This window comes from Paralichthys olivaceus, chromosome 9, assembly GCF_024713975.1.
Source record: "Paralichthys olivaceus isolate ysfri-2021 chromosome 9, ASM2471397v2, whole genome shotgun sequence".
NCBI lineage: Eukaryota > Metazoa > Chordata > Actinopteri > Pleuronectiformes > Paralichthyidae > Paralichthys > Paralichthys olivaceus.
In genome coordinates, this window is record NC_091101.1 from 3,758,424 (window position 1) to 3,780,170 (window position 21,747).

Consider the following 21,747-nt stretch of genomic DNA (forward strand, 5'->3'; position numbering starts at 1 on the left):
ACCACACATTACTTCTAAATGTCAACTGAGTTTATGTGAGAAAAAAAAAGGATACTAAAAATATGGACGGGAGGGGGGTTTGAGTGTATGCATGAAATATATGTTTGTGGCAAATCCGGAACAAATGTTTAGATACCTGACAAATGAAGACATCAATCTGATGGACAAAATATGTAAAATTTGAATTAAAGCTCAGTCTTTATTAAGCCACAAATATTGAGATGATGCCTTAGGCACCAACAAAACATAGTTTTTTCTGTAATATTCCTCAATTAATTCTATTTATATAAATACAATTTTGAATACAGAAATGGAGCAAGTTCCTAGTTCAGGCAGCCAACTCGAGCTGGGCTGCTCCAATCATGTGACATACATCATGTGACATACATCACCCTTCCACAATCATCTATAATACACACCAACCCTCGTAGGCGGTCTATTTAAGCTCCTCCCCCACCCCAGCATCCACGTGTAGGCTCCGAGGGACTTTATAAGAATTTGCTCATGAACATGAAGTCGGAGCCTGGACGCCAAACACTAACATGTTCTACTGTTGCAATAAACATGTGAATGTGAGTTATCTCACTAAACTTTTATAATGTATTATATTCTATAAGCTCATATTCCATGTGGGTAAAATTTAGATTCTGTCCAACTGATGGATAGAAGTAAAATGACGTAAAACTCAAAATTGTAAAATAACCATGTTTTCTTTTCACCGCTGAAAGTAATCAGGAGTTATCCCATAGCAGGAGGGTCGGTGGTTTGATCCTAGTCTCTCCCACTCCACTCGCATGTCCTTGGGCAAGATACTGAACCCCCACATATCTTCAGACAGCGGAGCCGGCATTGTGACTGTAGGAATGTGTGTGTGAATGGCGAGAGTACACTGTACTACACAAGTGCTTTGAGATGTCATCCAGACTGGAAGAGTTACACACAAATACAGATTATTGACCACTTACAATTGTGCAACTTCATTCACAAAATGAACTTTCAGGAGCAATACAGACCTGGGGACAGTTACTCATTTTACTCAGGGTTTATGGAGATATAGATCCCAACTAATCAGACTGTTCCTTATACGACCATGAAATGCTTCAAAATAAAAGCACATGAGACCTTCCTTTTCACCATTTGTTTCCGTTTATTGTTGGCATATTGGTGTGTTTGTAATGTGTGAGAAAGAAATGAGTGTCGACTGCTTTCCAACTGCATTTGTGTACAACACCTTCTGCATTTGGCCTCGTTATTGTCCTGTTTCTTAATAAATGTACCCTTAAAGTTTTGGTTACAATGACACAAAATTACCACTGATTTCAATCTAAATTATTACCTTCTTTTTATTTATAGACATAATCTTTATCAAGATCCAAAAGTGGAAACAAAAAAAAAAATGAAATAATGTCAAACAATGAGAACCTCTGTCTCTCTTTATGTCTCCCAGTGGGAAAATAAAATAAAACAACAGCCTTCATCAGAGGCTTTTAACCACGAGTCAAACCTCTGAATCAGAGCGTGGAACCAAATGGATAGCACGCCTTCAGAACAAGTAGATATAGATGGATTTATATATAGTTTTATATTCAGCTTGAAACTTTTAAAAGAGTACAGTAAACACTTCTCACACATGATAGAAACTACTTGACACCTCAGAAAAGTGCAGGCTAAACACTGTCCAAGCCCGGGATTTGGCAAACAAACCAAATCCAATGAAAGAGAACAAAAACAAAATGAAAAGAACTCAGAAAAAAACAAAGAAGAAACATAAATAAAAAAAACATCCTGCCCACAATCTTTTCTTACAAAGTTTGAAGTAGATCAGAATAGAGACACCTGACCACATAAACAGAATAGAAAATTCTAAAACTGTGGTATTGCATTTTGAAATGCACAAAGATTCTCCTGTACAATTTGGCGTCTCTCTGCGAGTACAAATGCCTAAAGGGCTCAGTGGCGGTTTCTCTGTGTGGCTGTCATTTCAGTTTGTCTTCAGTATACACATCTGGTCCTCATGTGGTAACGTTTCCCTCAGAGACGTACACATCCGTGCTGTAAACAGGCACACGCAGATTGGAAAAGGAACGGCACGAGACTAGAGAACAGTTTCGTCTCTCCGTCAACGCTGACTTCCTCCTCCTCTGTTTGTTTCTCAGTCCCGCTGAGACAATGGGGGTCCTCCCAGTATAAGGCTATCCGTCTACCTGCCCGCACCCATCTGTCCCACCCCCCTCTCCTCCGTGTCCGACCGTCTCCTCTTCCTGAGAGAGGGGTGCCTCCAAAGCCCGGCAGTGATCCAAGGAATTCCAGAAAGGAAGGAACTCTTAGTTCCTCAAATGGGACAAGGGGGTGGTGATTCACATTTTGTGTTTTGTAGTGTGTTTTTATTTATTCTTTTTTCTTTTTCTTTATTTTTTGCTGGGTGAGGAGGGATGAGGAAGGGAGGGTAAAATGTGTTGAAAACGTAATGCTTCTTGGTTTTTTTCGTTGTTGATTTTTACAGCCTTGGTCATCAGGGAGTGATTGTGCAAAGTCACGCGGTTTCCGATATGTCCACCCGGAAGGAGCTAGCAAACCCTTTTCCTCGCTGTAAGAAGTAGAGAGAAACACAAACTGGTTAGCTCCGTGTGTGAGTGAGTGTGTGAGTGAGTGTGTGTCGAGCTGCTTTCAGACATGCACTGAATTTCAGATATTCTTCTGAAATGATCTGGAGGGGTTAGAAGTGAGAGCAAATTTTTCTGAGTCAGTTGCTGTGGAAATCCTCTGGAGTTTCTCCTTCCAGCCCCCAAATAAAACCTTTGGATAAAGTCTGAATGAACCAGTGTGAGATTAAAACAGGGGATGATCCAGACGATTAACCACGAGCGAGTGGGCGTGGTGATGACGTTTTGAATACGCCACAGATACAAAAATATAAAAACAAATAGAATACAAATATGCAAGGCTCCAACCGAAATGTTGATATTTGAGAGTTTTTGGTGATGTGAGCCGCAAAAAAACGTGATCTGAACAGAGACTTTTTTGGGAGTTTACGTCTGAAAATAGCTCAAGAGTGTGTGTATGTGGAGTGAGTGTCAAGATTGTCTGAGGGATGACAGAAAAGGAAACAAAAAGAAAGTAAACCAGTGCTTAAATGGCCTCATTCACACAGAGTCTGCGGGTTCACACATGCACAACAAGGGGTAGGAAGTGTCACATCTCTCGTCTTGGTCGTCACCGTTCTTTCTTGTGAAATGGCTCGAGGATAATATGTGTGTGACCATGTATGTGAAAGGGGGGGGGGGGGGGGTCATGTTATGGGAATGGTGCCGTTGGACTGTGGGTGCATTTCACAGCAAGTTTATTTAGGGCAGCAACAAAAGAGGGAGGCTGAGCTGTAACCTCTCCCCGCCCCCTCCCTCCCCGACTCAATGTTGTCTGAGTTTGATGACGGTAATCACTGTGGGCTCCGACCACCCCTGCACCCCACCCTCACGTCGACCCCAGGCCGGGTCCAAGTCCGGGCCTGCGGGTCCCAGGACAAAAGAGTCTCTGTGTATCAGTGGCTGACTTGATCAGATTAAGGGGCTTCAGCCTGTATCATCATTCTATCCCTTCCTCCGCCCCCGGCCTCCCCCTGTTCTCCCCCCTCCCTTCTCTTCTGACTGTTGTTCAATCTTTGCCTTTATCCACCCCCACCCAAGCACCCACCCTACCCACACACACACAATCACACACTGCCACCCCCACATTCATTAGCATAAGGCCCACAGTAATCTACTTTGAGAGAGGAATGAGTGGCGGTGTTCCTGGGAAACGCAGCAATATTGCGAGCCCTTCACTTCGAGTGCTGCATCATAAGCGCATAATAAGCACCTCCATGGTAACTGTAGAGAGCAGCACGCAAAAGAAACACAGTGTCCGTCGAGCTGAAGTCTGCAAAGTGTAAAAAACAAAGTTTGAATGACACAGTTTTTCACTGTGTCTGTTACTGTGGTTTGAAATAGCACATTTAGCCTGAGTGGTCTTGTTTCATTTCTCTGAGCTTCTGGGACAAACATGGTCTTTGAGCCGTTCAGACTCATGAAATCCTTTCACTGTGAAATATGTGTAGTCACACCACAGCGAGGTTACTATGCTTTATTATATCATTAGACTGACAGGTTTTTAAAAAATATATATTCCATTATAATGTTAGATGCTTGTTATCAAACAACACAGGCTTACATCACCACAACTGTTATACTGGTTTTCATTTGAATTTTTTAATTGCTGATTTTTTAACTTAATTAATGAATGTAATAAGTACAAGTCCTCACCATGGTCAATATAATGTTACTATGAACGGCTCGGAACACAGCTGATTTAATTAATTAACATGTTCTGTTCATATCACTGACGTATTCTTCTTCTCAAGCACTGTCACATTAAATAATCACCACTGTTATAGTTGCTTGATGTTTTTATCTATTTATATTTTCTGTTTAATGGCTCATCTTGAACTATTGAATGATATTATTGCTGTAAATCCTCATCATTATGAATACAAGTCTCATCCACAACCTGATTGGCTTGATTTGTATTTATAAAAAAAATTAAAAAAGGAACGATGTGAAAAACATCTGAAACTCAGACCCACCGTGACACTGAAGTCACAAACACAATTAAGACAACGCTGCCGGCGCCGTGCTAGAACACGGACATTCTGATTTGAGCAATTGGTTCCTTGTTTGAAATAACTTTTTGATTCAGGATAAAAAAAGAAAACATAGAGAATGAATAAAACATTAATTAAAAGAAAAAAGTGATTTTTTCCCCGCTGTTCCGAGCAGCACGCTGTGGTTTTAAATGATGGCGCTCGGGAAGCAGCAGGGCTCTGACAGTCTGATAATTCCAGCGAGCTGTGTGAGACGATGAGAGAAGGGGCCTCTTCAGGCACCGCTTGACAAAATTATAATTAAGCATTATCACTAAATTGCAGTGATTGAGGATGTATCTCTTTGTGGCCTTTGAATGAGAGTAAAGAAAGAGTAATTCCTTGGGAAATATGACTTTTCCCTTCTTTTTCCCCCTCCTCCAATTATCTAAAACGTTTTTTTGATCCTCAGCTCCAACGCAATGACGTCTGTCGAATGAGAATGAGATGCTAAGGTCGCTGCCTGCTGTTCTCCTCCGCTGATTAAAAACAGACATTTTTCATTGCTGGGCGTAGTGAGAGGGCCAGTGTCTATATTACGGCAGCCATTTTATTCCATAATGAGACAGAGCTTCCTTAATGCTAACATCTCCACCCACATCTAAGCAACCGTATAGATCATAATTGGTTTTTGGCATGTTTCATTTGGCAAGGCCCACAGGCCAGTCGGTGCTGGAGGTTTGTGCGTGCGTGTGTGTGTGTGTGTGTGTGTGTGTGTGTGTGTGTGTGTGTGTGTGGTGGGAAGTGAAATGGTAGGTGAGGGGAGATAAGATCATCACAGTCACACATAATGGAGATGCTTAACAAAGAGGGAAGAGTTAGTTAAACACCCTGACAAGAGGGCTGAGAAAGGTCGGAGCTGAAATGAATTTCATGCATTCCTTCTTCCAGCCAATCTGAGGAGAAAATTGAATTTGGAATCTTTTTTTTTTTTCACCTAATTCGATCAGCAGATCAGGGAGATCAGGGGCGGGTGCTTGGGCCCGAGCGAAAACACAATACTCACATAAATGAGCTGGGTTACAAGGTGTTCTGGAGCTAGGCAGAAATGCCTCCAACTCTTTCCTCTCTAGGGAGCTGTGGTGGTGTCTGACGTGATGGTTTTGGAGAAGATGGTGGTGATGGAGGTGTTGGTGTTGATGACTGACAGGCGTCTCTTTGCCAAAGGTGGAGAATGACTTATCGCCCGTTTGCTCTGGGCTTTCAAATACCTCTGTGTCGGGGACAGAGTCCATGCCAGGCACGTGGAGGTTGCTGCGGTAGTCCGGACCCTGGCGCCCATCGGAGGGCATGAAGCTCGGCATCCAGCAGCGATCTGAGTGGCCCAGGGCCTTGCACTCCTCCGTGCAGTTAGAGAACAGATCGGCACCTGCGCATCAGGGGAGGGAGAGAGAAAAAGAGAAATGTGGAAAAGGTGTTGGAGGTCGCAAGTATTTCAGCAAGACAGTCGCACAAAAACGCAGACAAACTCCACAGTATCTCCTGCAAGACTTTAACTGCTATGTACTTATGCAACTTGCTCTTTGATTCCTCGAGTCAGGATTTTCTGTTTCAACAGATTTTAATATGTAAGCCTCCCACACACACACACACAAACGCAAGTATTTGATGGTAATTGTGCTTCACTTCATTGCAGTGGGAACACGTAGGGCTACTTTTTACTTCTATAATCTTTATTTTACTATAAATACTTGCTACATACTTACATTACAGTTTAAACAAAGAGCACACGATACATGTGGAACATGTAGAATCCTTCACTTGTGTCTTTTTATGAAAGCACAAATCATATCTGCAAATGATCTGATAATTTAAAAGGAGGCAGAGAAACAAAGTATTTTACAGAAACACAGAAAGTGTCTCGTTGATAATATGTGAGAACTCAGGTGAGAAGATTTCCCATTCACAGTCTCTCCAGCACAATGATTGTGCAGCCTCTTTCTCCAGCGGTGCATGCTTTCAACTTTTTTAACAGTTGTCACAGTACAACCTTGACCTGTTTAAATCCAAAGGAGAATGATTGTATTTGAGCCCCACGTTGGTAATTACTGATGCTGTAATTACACTAGTTCCCAGTGCAGTTCCCATTGACACAAGACACATTTATCTCAGTTTTTTATGAAACATGTTTGTTGTTAAAGGTGCAGTGTGTAGAATTCTGTGATATCTAGTGTTGAAATTGCATGTTGCAGCTGAACACCCCTCACCTCACCCTCTCCTTCCAAACATGAAAAAGAAACTGAGTTTTTATGACAATTAAAGGCTACCACAAAGGTGGCCTCCGTAGAGAGGGTCCCCTCGATGTAAATATAAAGTATTTAAATATAAAGGACCTTTTACAATTTAGATGAAATGAACTAGTGAAAACATCATGAGGATTATTCTACATTACATTTCTGCCAATAGTTCACTTTCATCTAAATCTTACACACTGGACCTTTAAATACTAAAAAATGGACTAAATGGTCCTGAAGCAGTTGTCGAGGCTCATGCTGAGCTCTTTCCTGAGCTTGAGGACATTTCTTACTGTTTGCAAGTGAAAAGTATTTTTTTCAAGCTTTTTTCACTTTAAGGTGAAGTGATTATGTTTTAAAAAATTCATATTAGTGAATTAGTTAAAGCAGTCAACCACAGGAACTACATTCTCAGTCATCCCTGAATTTGAATAAAGAGCTTTGGGATATGTACAGCCTGAAAAATAGAACCAAGCCAAGCAATTGGGAGGCATCATGGCTAAATTGTTTTTTTCCCCTCTCTGTCAAACCAAACTATGACCTAATTACTAATATGAAATAATTCAGACAAAATGAAGAGAGTGGGAGAAATTGGTGGGTCAGTAGGGAGCCCACACGCCTGCTCACGGCACAAGCTTCTCAACACTCTCATTCTCTAAATTCATGAAATTATTCATGATGAAAAAAAAAAACAATTAATCAAATGGCACATTTATTCAGAGGAGCCATCAAAATATGAGATATGAAATTATGTAAGATGGAAGATTTATTTTCCAAGCAGCCCCACAGCCTGGATTTTAGAAATATTAAGGTCACTGAGGTGTAAACCTTTTAAAGGATTAGTGTCTCTCATATTTTGATTATTCCCTTTTAGTTCCAGTGTTGTGTTCGTGTGCATACAAATTAACTTTCCATTTCTTTATCGTGCAACTAAATCTTACAAAGTCCCAGAAAAAGGACACATGGGCACATTAATGTGTCCACGATATACAAAGATATACAACCGTCACCAGACTGAGAACTGTATTATTCCAATTGAATCTTTAATCAAACACAAAATATCACAGGTCAGTGGATGTTTGTGTGTGAGCTGCAGCTTCTACATCCAAACATGTGAAAACAAGTAAATGGCTTGATGGAATTTATAAGTCAAGGCAACCGTGTGTGTGTTTGTGTGGGTGTGTGTGTGCATGCAGTCTTCAAAGCCATTGCCAGCAAACTGCTCATGCTCCCTTTTTAGCCAGGACATTAGATGAAGCAAACCACAAACTCAATAGTGTTAGATTACCAGCCTGCCCCTGTCCCAGGCCCTCAGTATCCGTCAGTCTCAGCCCCTTTTCAAACCCCATTGTCCTCCATGAAAGGCTGGCTGCAGGTACAAATGAAAACCAGTTTGAGCGTGCTTCACTTTCATTTGCACTAATTATTTGTGAGGGTTTTAATGGCAGGAATTTGTCAGGGAGAAAAGCACCTCCTGTCAGAGGGCAAAGGGAGCAGAGTTAAAGGGGACAGAGTTAGTAGGAACATTAGCCGTTCGGCACAGCTATTTAGGCCGAGTGTAAGCCTTAAGCCAAATTGTGTTTTCATCGGCCCATATGTTTTTTGCACTGGGGCTTAGATCCTGTGTATGCATGTTTTTTGCAGCCTACATCTGCTCGTTGTGTGTGTGCGTCTGAGTCGCTGTTTGGGGCTAAAATCTGTACTGTCCAGCTAGAGCTATCTGCTGCTAATCCCCCTGAATACAGACTGATCGGGCTAAGACTGCTGCCGTCTCACTAAGCAGTGTGTGAGTGCGTGTTGTGGTGTGTGTGTCTGTAGCAGTCAGCAAACGGGGAATTTGCTTTGTTACAAAGCGGATTAATTTGGCTTGCCATCACTAACAGCTTGGAAAAGTGCCCAGTCTCCTATCGAGAGGAGAGGGTTTCTTATTAAATATTAACCAACATGCCATAAATACACCATCACATTACGTTTTAATACGGCCTCGTCCACCGGAGGAAACAACACAGTGCTTGAATTGATGGGGGACGCGACCAGAACTCACGCCGGTCGCAGACCTTACGCCATGAGTGCACCTGAACGCACAGGGAGCAGAACGATGTGAGCAGCAAAATAAACCAAAAAAAAAAACAAAGCGAAGTTGGACACGGAGCTCTGCTTCCATTACAAAATGGATGCTGTGTTAATTCTCAAAATGGGAACAGGAAATGGCATTTAGACTCAGCCAGAGAGATAAGACTGTCACACACACACACACACACACACACACACAGCGAGACAGAGAGAGAGAGAGAGAGAAAGAAGAAAAGACGGAGAGAGAGGGAAGCGGAGGGTAATTTCAGTCATAAAGACATATCAAGACATCTTGATATTTCTTGACATTTTGGCTAAATTAGATGTTCCCCATGAACATTAGACAGCGTCTATCAGACCAGACTGATAAAACCATTTCAGCTGTAACAGTGACCCTCTCAGCATACACACACACACGGAGGCCGGGCCGAGCTTTAAATGACTATAAAGGTTTTGGGCGATTATATCTCCACTATGTCAATTTCCAAACATATTCTCAGAGCTCATTCATCAAGGGTTGCGATGCTCAGTCCGGCTTCTTCTGCCCTCCGCTCTCATGTAAAAGAACTGTGTCAACACGCATCGCGCTAAGCCAAACACAAGTGAAGAGGCCAGCAGGGAGACAGCGAGCAGGAGGGCGGGGCGCTCTTGAGGCGTGCTGACCCCTCGTTACTTCTGACGCCTCATCTCATCTTGGCATTCTGCACGGCGCTCGCGTGGGGGGGCAAGCGGCAAAGTCTCGATAATAACCTTCATTTGGTAATTGGTATGCAGAGGTCTGAAAAAATGAATTACTGATCAGCGAGCTGTTACCACGGCGATAACGTGAAATGCAGGCCTAAGGAGGAATTCATCACGACAGCGGGGAGAGATGGGAGTGGATTGGGACGGAGGGGGCTGGTGGGGGGTGGGGGTAAAAAATTGGATAAGCGTCTTGACTTAATCTTTGTGCGTGACACTGGCTATATTGATAATATGTACTTTACACAATGTAGCTGGACTGGATGTGGGGCCCCTGAGGGGACTCCCTGGGCTGCAGAAGTGGTGCTGCAGGAGCTCGGCGCAAATGAGGAGCACTTTAATCCCACTGTGATTTAATTTACCAGGAAATGTGCCCATCACAGAATGAATGGAATGACCCTTTAACCTGCACCACAGAAAACTCTACAGGTCAACATTAAACGTTGACCTGTAACTGCTTCTTTTTTTATAGTTCAGAATTATCTTTCCCACATCAGCTCCTGGGTCTAAATATGATCAAGTGCAGATTATAATACGTCCACGTGAAAATCAAGTCAATTACTCAGTTTGTTGAGAAAATATATTTTTTGTCTGTTTTGATAAATATGTGATTAGTTAAACCTAACAGGAAGCTTCTGTTAATAAATGTTTTCAAGAACTGTAAGCTACCTAAAAATAATTCTCAGCTATTTTAGCTCGCTGTCTTTTCTCGTGAATGTTGTATTGTTATTTTGTTGATGTGCTTCGCTACAAGTGAAATCTATTGCACCTCTGTCCATCCTGGAAGACGGATCACTCATTTCATGCTCTCTCTATCCATTTTTCCACCTGTTTATTGGAGTTATTTTGGTAGTGTTTCCTTAGCCGAAGGTTAGGGGAAGAGGATGCTGCACCTTGTTAAACCCTCAGGGACAAATAGTGATTAGTGAATATGCTCTTTAAAAACATAATTGGATTGATTACCCTCAATATCTGTAAAACGGAAAGTATATGTACACAAGAGGGAACATCTATGTAACTGTGTAATGCATTTACAGCATTAATTGTTATTTTATTTTTTAAATTTCACTGTTACTATATTATTAACCCTAACCCTCATTTAACAAAGTGTTTTCGATCACGTTATGTTGGTGTGAATAAATTAAATAACGTGAGTTTTGAGTAAATAAAGTTAAACTTAATCATTCTCTAGTTATTTGATTTATTCACACTCACTCAACATGATATAAAACCCTTTATATTGAACTTATGTAATACGTGGGACTTTAACATGTAATTGAAATAGAAAAAGTCAATGTTTTAGAGATATTTTAGTATTATTTTGCTTTTTACGTCAGTACATCCTTTATCATATTTAAATAGTTTATCTCCAAGTCAATATATATGACCACGAGAGTGAAAGTACAGTGGATAGACATGACCCTAATGGTTCATAATTCAGCTTAATAGGATCATTTTGAGTGTTCTCACTCTGGGCTGCAGCACCTTGTGAACAGTCATACAGTGGAGCTCTAATGAAAACAAAAACAGCTTTCAGTGCCTTCTAACACTTCTAACGCGAGCAGTCTTGTTGTCTGTGATAGCATGGCACACTCGCGCACTTCCAGGTTGACGAGGAAAAGGATCGGCCTTCCCTGTGATAGCAGGTGATGAATATGTTACATTAACAGGTCATACAGTTTAGACGCAGGGGTGATGGTGACGTTTGCAGGAGTGATAGAAATAATAGATGCGGCAATTATAATATGTATAATTCTAAATACAATATTTATGCATTTGGCACCACTTTCACTGCATTAAAACCTGCGTCAAGGCTTAAATCACGGAGGGGTTTAGATCACGCCATCACTGCTCTGCCTCCGCACACTGCAGCGAGCAACAGCACAGAAAGGGGGACAGAGTCCTTCCTATACAAATTCTGCATTAATGATAATTTCATTCTCATCATCACTTTGGGTGTTTTCATGTGGAAAATAAATAAACTGTTGTAACCTACTGCAGGCTCTCATATGCTTGGTCCCTCTAGGTTTTTGAACTGCCTCCAAACACAAGTTCAGAGTGTGTGTGTGTGTGTGTGTGTGTGTGTGTGTGTGTGTGTGTGTGTGTGTGTGTGTGTGTGCGCGCTCGATGCACTCGCGCACCATGTGACACCTTCCTCTGCTCACACCACAGCGCCTCCGTCAGTTATGTTTCCTTCCCAGTCCTGCTCTGCTCATGCTTTGGAACGTTTACAGTGTGTAACATGTCGTCCCTGCTCTCTCACAGCAGCACAGCAGTGTGAGTGAAGCGTAACGTTTTCACTCTGCACACATGGAGCAGGAGAGGGCCACAGCGCAGTTATCTTATCTTTAAATCAGTGAATAATGAAGCAGTGTGGAGCAAATGTATTCATTAAATAAATTAATACGATGGTTTTCTGCATGACAGATAAAGAAAATGAAAAGAAAAGTCTTATGTATAATAATCATCCGCTTACAGTGATCAATTGGATGTGGACAAATGAATCCCGCGTTCGACCTTTAATGAAAATGCTCCATCTCTCTCCCACACTCTCCGTCGCTCTCAGCCGCACACTGCGACGCCTTGAAAATAACCTTGGCGCTGATCAGGCCAAGGAGGAGTTTGTTCCACATATGATGCAAAATGATCCAAATGGGTCAGAATCGAACAAAAGACGACAAAGAAACTTTGCCGTGAGTTTATGCTTCATCCTGTTTATATGTGCATTACAGGTGATTTCTGGACTCTTTGTGCATCCTTGATGTGAAAATAAACCTTGTGGCTTTTGATCAGGTAACAAGCGGGCAAACAGCCTGGAAATGTTGGCACGTCAGCAACAAAAGAAAAAAACAGAGAGAAAATTATGGGGCAGTGAGGGTAAGCAGTACCATCCTTCTCTGCGAGGCCTTTTTCAGCAGTTGAAAACACGTTCAAACAAATCTTATCTCCGTATTTCCCTGCCAGTATGTCCCGATAATGCTTTAATTCTCCATAGAACAAATTTAGTGTAACATCTAAACCAATGTGCTCCGATAAATCTGTCTCACTGGAAGCAAAACTTTCAGCCCTCCTCCCTCCTCCGCTGGTCTATCCATAAAGTCCCCTGTCAAAGTCAGGCGAAGAGGCTAACGCGCCATTGTGATGGATGACATTGACACGTTGATTTAACATTAGCATTTATTCAACACTGACACAGTTCGAGTGTGCCCCTCGCTGCTGACAAACTCAATTAGCACACAGGGAGTAAAGCCTGTGTTCTTTTACCAGCATTGTGGGAGCAGAATGGCGGAACACTAAGCCACGCTATCAATTATCCTAATCAAACAAAGACTTGATGCACAGCAAATAATCTGTTTAAAGGCACTAAGCTGCGTGATAACGCTGCGGCAATGTAACTGTACTCCGCTCGCCGCGCCAAGGGTACTCAAAGTCAGCGGTGACGTGATGCTGATGTTCTGACCACTGCATCACAGCTGGATGTACAGCGTGGCGTGGTGTGAGAGAGTGCAGCTGTACGGGCGGTCTAACACACTTGAGACAGAACTTACAGCAGCTCTGCGGCCTGAGTTGGGGTACAAAGGTAAAACCAAGGTGAACTACAAACCTCCACTCTCTGCTGAAAAGAGATCGGCTTCAACCTTGATACTAAATGGTCTGTTTTTTTATAAAACTCTTTTTTAGTCTTGATGACCACTAAAAGCACAGTCTAAGCCCATCCACATGCTTTCTCACACATCACTCACACACTACTGGCACAGCCATCAAGGACAGTTTGGGGTTCAGTGTACAGGATCAAACCGCAACATTCTGGTTAGTAGACGCACCGCTCTACCTCCTGCGCCACAGCTGCACAAATGATTGTGAGCATTTAACAGAGCAGCTAACGTCTCTGTGGCAAAGAATGTCAAAAACTGTACCAGCAGCTAATGTTTTATGTCTGACGATCAAGTTGAATTATTCTTTATTCAGAAAGTTCCTGATTTAAATTTCAATCCAAGCTTTCAAAATGTTTCCACTTTTAGACTTGACTGTCTTGTTGAGGCCGGGGGCTTATTTTGTTCAAAAAAGGAAAAGAAAACATAAAGGCTGGCCGATTTTCTCTATACTCACAAAACGCTGATGTATTTGAAGCAGGACCACATCTACATGCAGCAGCTGCTGCTGGTGCCACACTGCTGAAAAAGGCCAAACCGCATTTGCAAACAGAACCTGAAAAGACGTCTATCACTCACAGAATCCAAAAGCTGGCACAGATGTTATTCATAGTTTTGTATGATTTTCTTTCATCAGGTCAGCTGCTTATGTTTAGACTGACAACTCCGACATTTCTCAACTTTGACTTATTCAGTGGAAGGATAAAAGAGGGTATATATTTTCCTACATGAAGGTTTAGAAAAGTATTTCCATGTTATTGATACCAAAAGTCGAGGATGAATATCCAGCCAGTCCCGCTTGGGTAAAAGATAGAGAGTATTCATAACAGAATATGAACTCTGGCTGGCAGCGTTGACATGAAATGCTAATGCACTCGAAATAGGACAACTCCATCCAAATAAAGGAGCTGGCTGGCTCAGTCCCGATTAGGAGCAAAGAGGCTCCACAGTGATGGAGAAGAAAAAACCTGAGCTTATTAGAGCTAAAAAAAAAAAAAAAAGAGGGTGGGGGCAGTGAGGAGGGTTTAGCTCTGTGTGTTTCAGTTTACTGATGTCTGCGTCACAAGCCAGTCTAGAGGAGTAACAGTGGAAGTGGCAGGAAAACTTCATTTGGCACTGCGAGGACCAGACACGATGACAGGCTCCGTCCGCAGAGGCCCCCGCCACTGAATGAAGACATAAAACCACCATTCATAACTCAGTGGGGCCCTATTGTATCATCTCGGAGGGGTTCCTTTCGACAGGGAAGATTAAAAAAGAAAAAAAGGATGGGCACGGAAGGATATACGGTCAGTGAGAAAGCAAGGGACAAGAGATGGATTAAGAGAGTGCAGTCAGAGAACAACTGCATGAATTAATGCATTAATGAATCTAATGAACGGATGAATCGCCTGTTTTGTTTGCTACGGCCTCAACCTATTTGGTCCGCATCCCAGCACTCCAGTGCGAGCGTGGCCTCATTAAAAAGCCTGTCACGTCTCGTCGAGTGGTCTCCAGCTCCGAGTGACCGAGCTCACAGGGAGCGGGGCTCCTCATTAACGCCGCCACATATTTACAAACACACAGCGCCGGGGTTTCGCTTTCTGCCCACCGACATTAAATCATTACGTGTCAGAAGAGATGCCGCTTAATGTACACATTAAAGGCGAGCTCTCAGAGGCTTACAGGATTCTGCTTTACCCTTTAAATGTTCTCCCTTTTCCTTCTTCTATTCAAGGGATGTAACAGGAAATCACAAGGCACAGTGGCACTAGAAAGAAATTAGGACGTACTAAAGTACAACGCCCTCGTCATAAAAGCTGATTGTCGGACACGCTGAAGTGCTTTTAGATGATGCTGACTTCAGCCATGTGTGATGCTCGCCATAATTAAAAAGTGCTTTCATTTACCCAGCCCCGCACAATGAGCCGCATGTGAGCTCGAGGAGTCCAGATTTCAGCACTGGAGACATGGGCGGCAAATTGCTCCTGGCCCCACACCACATGCTTATAAGCAAAGCCTACTCCAGTGCTTTAGAACACTGACTGACTGATAGGGGGAAAAAATGAATAAACTGATAGTGGGGGGTAAAAACAGAGAATTACGTCATAGACAAACACAGCAGAGCAAAGGGAGTTTCTTACCGGAGGAATGGCCTCGATTAGTGGCGTCGTGGTCGCTGTCTCCCTGCTCGCTGTCTCCGTGGCCACTGTCTTTGGAGCTCACCAGGTCTGCCTCCTGGAAAGCCGAGCTGAAACCAAAGACATCACTGAATCAAAAGCCTGGCCGGGTGTTTTTTTTTTCAATTTATTTAGAGAGAGATTAAAACCCCCTTTCTAATATTACTGGAGTCAGAGTCAGAGAGTGAATGTGCCAGTGCACGAACAGATAAGAGGTAGCGAACACTGCGAGCACCAGAGAGGCTGCAGGACTTGAGTCTCTCTCCATATTTACCTGTTGACACGTCTTGGCCTGTCAACCAGGTAGCTGAGTTCAGCTCGTTGGTGTTTGGTCTGAAAGAGAAAGAGGGTTGGGGGGGGGGGGGGGGGGGGGGGGGGGGGGGGGGGGGGGGGGGGGGTTGTGTCAGTGTGTGTCACTCTAACAGCCTGTGTAACATGATTAACACATTGAACAAGATAACAGGCAAAAATACATCAGCACCATCCAGCCAGATATGATGCAACCCACACAGTGCCATTGATTGATGCTGTCTGCAAAATTACCCTCAGCGCTCAATCATCACACACAACATTCACATGAGGTGAGGAGTGTGTGTGTGAGAGGAGCTCCCCCCCCCCCCCCCCCCCCCCCCCCACACACACACACCAGAGGAATGTGCACGGCTCTACAGATATGTTGCCTGGGCGGCAAGATAAAGTAGTGCACCGATTCAGGCTGGCACCGCCAAGAGATGCATCTTTGTTCTCGTGCAACTCAGCAACATTGTGACCAGTATGCTTAATGCAAACACTCCTCTCCCCAGAGACTCTCACACACACACACACACACACACACACACACACACACACACACACACACACACACACACACACACACACACACAGCAGCCAGCAGCTCTGACCCACCATACATTACATCTATTCTCTTCTCTTTATCTGTCTTTTTTTAAAATCATTATATATATATCAAAACATGATCATGCAATAATTACTATTTCACAGCTGACCTCCCTAAGGACAGTTAAAGGCAACATGTCAGCAACAAGTGGTCTAATCACTGTGATTATGTTATGCTTTTCCCTGAGCTAACTCATAGCAGCATTCTGTATCAGCACTTCATGAAAGACTCCTCAGACCTGCTGTTGATCTGAGGGGGGGGGGGGATCAGGGACTGGAGATGGCTCTGGTATGAAACATATTTTCTATCTGTCATGTGAATGGATTCAAACAGGCAGGCTTGATGTGAGATCCTGAGTATGAAGCAGGTTTTACACATGCTGAGGGTCTCTGGATGGAGGGGGAGTTAAACTGTAAGGTATGAGAGGGACTCTTACCTCGCTTGATAAAATGCTGCCGTTTGATATGATGTCAGGCTGCTGGTCTGTGTACCCTGTGACTATGGCCCCGCACGGATTGTGATCGGTGTCTGTGCTCCTAGACGGACTACACGGCTTTAGGAACATGAGGTCGGTTTTGGCAGACTCTGGAGTCAGACATACCTGGTAGCAATAGTTCTGGTTTTGGTGGTGGGAGCCGAAGCTCCCTGACTCCTCCACGGGGACTTGAGCTGAACCGGGTCCACTCACGTTTACAGCGCTTTGCACCAGCATGATATCCGACTTGCTGAGCTTTTTCTTGCGCGCTCGGCCCTGCTGAGAGCAGCAGGAGCTGCAGCCCAGGCAGCATTCGCTGGTCAGGCAGGTGTATAAGTTAAGCTTCTTGTCCTTCTGGCAGCGCACGGCCAGCACGATCATGACCAGGAGGAAGATGAAGGAGACGGAGCCCAGGGCGATGATGAGGATCAGGGTGAGGTCCAGGGTGCCATCTTTGGCCTTGGCAGCGCCTCCTCTGTCCCCGCTGCCGTGGCCCTCAGCCACACTGTCAACCAGCACCACCAGCACGCTGGCGCTGGAGGACAGCGGCGGCTGGCCGTGGTCCCTCACCTCGATCAGCAGGTCGTAGAGCTGGTGGGGGTCTCGCTTGACCGACACCCGCCTGGCCGTGCGCAGCTCGCCTGTCCTCCAGTCCATCCTGAACATGCCATTCTCGTTCCCCCGCTGGATGCTGTAGGAGAGCCGCGCGTTCTCACCGTCGTCTGCGTCCATGGCCACGATGCGGGTCACCAGGTATCCCGGCTCGGCTGAGCGGGGCAGGGGCTCCCTGGCTGTGCCGTTCTTCCCCAGGGGTGCCAACACCAGCGGGGCATTGTCATTTTGGTCCACTATGATGACTTTGACTGTGGCGTTGGAGGAGAGCTCCGGGGTGCCTGCGTCTCTGGCTTGGACCATGAAAGTGAAATCCTTCAGCTGCTCATAATCGAAAGACCTGAGTGCATACAGATAGCCTGTCTCCTCGTTGATTGACACATATGTTTTGACGGACATGCCCTGGATGTCACACTCTAATATGGAGTAGCTGATGAGCGCATTCTGCCCGACGTCCGTGTCCAGAGCCGTCACAGCATGTATGTACGCTCCTGGCACGTTATTCTCTGTCACATACACATCATATATGGTCTGCGTAAAAGTGGGCGCGTTGTCGTTCTCATCGGACACCTGGACTCGGATGGACTTACTGGTGGTGAGTGACGGTGTCCCTTTATCCCGCGCCACCACCGTGACCGAGTATGATTCCGCCTGCTCCCGGTTCAGCGGCCCGTCCGTCAAGATGGTGAAATAATTCCTGAAGGAGGATTTCAATTTAAAAGGGACATCGCCGAGGATTTCCACGTTGATCTGGCCGTTCTCCTCTGCGTCTCGGTCCGTGACACTCAGCAGCGCAATCACAGTGCCGGGAGCCGCCTTTTCGCTCACCGACTCGGTGACGGTGCTGAAGGTGATCTCCGGTGCATTGTCGTTCAAGTCGTTGACTTTGACCAGCACTTTGCAGTGCGCGGGCACGGCGTTTGGCCCCAGGTCCTTGGCCTGGACAAAGATCTGATAGAGGCTGCTCTCCTCGAAATCCACCTCTCCGCGCACCTCGATGCGCCCAGTGCGCGGATCAATGCTGAACAAGTCCTTTACGCGGCTGGAGATGTGGTTGCTGAAGGAATAAACTATCTCCCCGTTTAATCCCTCGTCCAGGTCGGTGGCGTTCAGCTGAAGGACCAGTGTGCCCACCGGTGCGTTCTCCGAGAGGCTCACTGTGTAGACGGGCTGGTCAAACACCGGAACATTATCGTTAGAGTCCAGCACTTTGACCACCAACAGCGCGGTGCCTGTCCGCGGAGGCTGACCGCCGTCGACCGCGGTCAACACGTACCTGTGCGCCGCCTGCTGCTCCCTGTCCAGCGGCTTCTCCAGGACCAGCTCTGCGAACTTGTTTCCGTCCGATTGGGTCTGCACGTCCAGGTAAAAGTAGTTGTTAGTGGTGATATCGTACGTGCGTAATGCGTTAGAGCCCACGTCCGGATCGAACGCACTCTCGAGGGGGAAGCGGGTGCCCGGAGTGGCGCTCTCTGAGATCTCCACCGTGATGTCCGTCTCCGGGAAGCTGGGTGGATTGTCGTTGATGTCCACCACCTCGATTTCGACCCGAAACAGCTCCAGCGGGTTTTCCAAGAACACCTCCATGTTGAGCTGGCAGCTGACGCTCTGCTTGCAGATCTGCTCCCGGTCGATTTTCTCGTTCACGAACAGGACGCCGTTCTCCAAGTTCACCTCCAGGTACGGCGTGCGAGAGTTTGGCACGACCTGGAACCGGCGAGAGGCCAGTTTGGTAAGGTCCAGTCCCAGGTCTTCGGCGATATTCCCCACCAAGGTGCCTTGGTCCGCCTCCTCCGGCACAGAGTAGCGTATCTGAGCGAGCACTCCATCCGTGATGCACAGGACAATCACAAACACAATCATCGCCGGAAAAACAAGTGCACTTAGGTAGAAAAGACCATAAACCGTGTTATCCTCTGTTAATGGACAAAATGTCAATTTCCATCACATTTAAATCGGGATGTAAAAGTCTCAAAAATGCGTAAAAGTCTCAAAAAACGCGTAAGGCATCCAGAAAAATCTGTCCCACTAAAAGAGAGGCATCTTGTAAAAATAAAGAAACAGTTAAAATGACTATTGGAGCTTTTAATTTATTTTCTGTATTCTAGCTCCAGTGTTCCACTGTCTTGTTGTTCAGCTGCGTCCCGGAGAAGCTAGAGCGCACATTCCAGTGAAGCGCGGTGCGGCTGGAGTGATGAAGGCAGTCAGGGAAGAAGTAGAGAAAAAGAAACCATAATCCATATTAGAAAAATAGGAAAAACATTTTTTCTTTCAGTGGATAAATTTCGGACTTGGCCTCTTTCCTCTTTTTCTGCCTGTGTCTCTTCTTGGCAGCCTGCGCCCTCACTGCGGTCTCCTCCACTCCACTCTCCACTGATGCTGTTCACTCAACAATTTGCTTTTTTTTTTTCTTCCTCCCCCCGCGTCGCACCTCCCTCTCTCAGCCCCCGCGGCTGTAAATCACGCTGATAGCTCTCTCCTGATTGGATGGCGGGGCCGCCTGTCAACGTGCGCTCGGCCCATGGGCTCCCTCGCTGTCTCTCTACATCTCTCCACCTCCCTTCGAGCTGGGACTGGCTTCTCTCTAGAATACCTGACGCTGGAGAAAACAGAGTGAGAGAGAGAGTGAGAGGGAGGCTGGACATTTATTACCTTTAACCCCTCAGCTGCCACAACCTGGACACACGTCCCACCTGCCCCCCCCCCCCCCCCGTGACTTAAAGCCCATCATCTAATGAGGGGGTGGGTGATCACATTGAGTGTGGGGGACTTGTTGACTTGGTGTTGTGTGAGCCCCAGGACAGGCCGGGTAAATCGGGCTAATGCATGCAAATGTTGTGATATGTATGCGGTGAATCATTCGCCATTCATGCGCCGCTCTCAGGACCGTGCGCTATAATTACACCCGGTAGTAGTTGGGTTATTATCTCCCTGTGCCCCACACGGCAGCGGGACAGTCAGGGGGGAGCGGCGCATCTGCGGACTTCACGCGACCCCTAGCGGTGCCAGTGTGAACATATAGGGTGTGAGTCACATCAAGGACCGTGGGTACATGCGTAACGATCAAAAAGTTAAAGACGAAACAGGGGCTGTGTAAATGATGCGTGTGCCAGTGGATGGAGCGGACAGGACGCATCCATTTCAGGGAGAGCAGCAAAAATCCTTCCTCCATCTTCATCTAAACTTTTTTATTGAATAACTCAATCGATGCCTTTATCAAAGCTGTTGAGGACATCTCAATGGTATACAGTTGGTGGGTGGTGTGTCAACAAAGGCAGGTGCACTGTTGTGTTGTTTTTGCTATGTTTTCCAGAAGCCCAGATATCATTTATTTTACTTTTTTGTATTTATAGATTTTAGCCAGAGGATTTCATTTTTGAAACCATATCAGACAAAAAGCTGAAATACTTGTTTGGAATTCAGTGTTTCACAGACATAATGTCCAAACAATTGGTTTAAAACAAATCCAAATGTTTTTATTGTAAAGCACATTCAAAAATAATCATAGTTGACTGAATTAAAATAACAATAGAATTACAATAATCAAACAATTATAACAAAATAATAATTTGGATATATTACTGTATTTAAGTGGATAAAACAGTTGATAAAATTATCTGGTCACTTCTATTAAGGGACTTTAGATGTTCAAACAAAAAGAGAAACACACAGGACAGAAGGTCAGAGGTCATGGTGACACAGAGTACCACTGCTCTAGCAGCTAAACACAACACTGATATTAGAAAATATTCGCATTAAAGTCACACAAAGCAAAACGGAGCTATAAGAATTAAAATGGAAGTGGGAAAGCAAAGTTACCATGAGCAATGGAGACCAAACAGTGCAAAATCAGACAATTGAATAATCAATATTAATAAAAGATAGGTCAAAGAACATCAAGAATCACCAGAGGAGTTGTGTATAATAGAGTGCTTGGTCATGAATTCAGTCAGAGAATCAGAGTCATCCATTTTGTTTCTACAGATTTATCCAAATGTCTGGAGAAGACGCTGCTTTCCTCTCCCATCTCCCTGGACATCTGATTATTCATGGTGGGAGTGCATAAAAAGAAATAAATGCACATGGTATGAAATGCATGCATATTGATTTTAATTGATTATTGGTTATTAGTTAAAGGAAGTTAATTGGTACAGGATGCAGAAGCGAGGGCTACATTATATGTCTAAAATAGTAATTAGATCTCAGTCTATGATTCTGATATGAAGA

The 21,747-nt window shown here is 44.7% G+C and overlaps 1 protein-coding gene across 4 annotated transcripts; it reads right to left on the reverse strand.

The window, feature by feature from the left end:
- Positions 1–1,123: 1,123 nt before the first annotated feature.
- pcdh10b (protocadherin 10b) lies at positions 1,124–20,098 on the reverse strand. 4 transcript variants are annotated; one of them, XM_069531766.1, is made up of 6 exons: positions 17,035–20,098; positions 15,810–15,868; positions 15,500–15,606; positions 8,198–8,278; positions 5,682–6,044; positions 1,124–2,587 (listed from the first exon to the last, which is right to left on the reverse strand). In XM_069531766.1, exons 1-6 carry the CDS (start codon positions 19,381–19,383, stop codon positions 2,568–2,570), a joined length of 2,979 nt encoding a protein of 992 aa, XP_069387867.1. In that variant the 5' UTR covers positions 19,384–20,098; the 3' UTR covers positions 1,124–2,567. The 4 variants fall into 4 exon arrangements, with proteins under 4 accessions (XP_069387867.1, XP_069387865.1, XP_069387868.1 ...); XM_069531764.1 differs by having other exon boundaries at positions 16,870–20,096; XM_069531767.1 differs by having other exon boundaries at positions 5,887–6,044; positions 16,870–20,092.
- Positions 20,099–21,747: the final 1,649 nt, after the last annotated feature.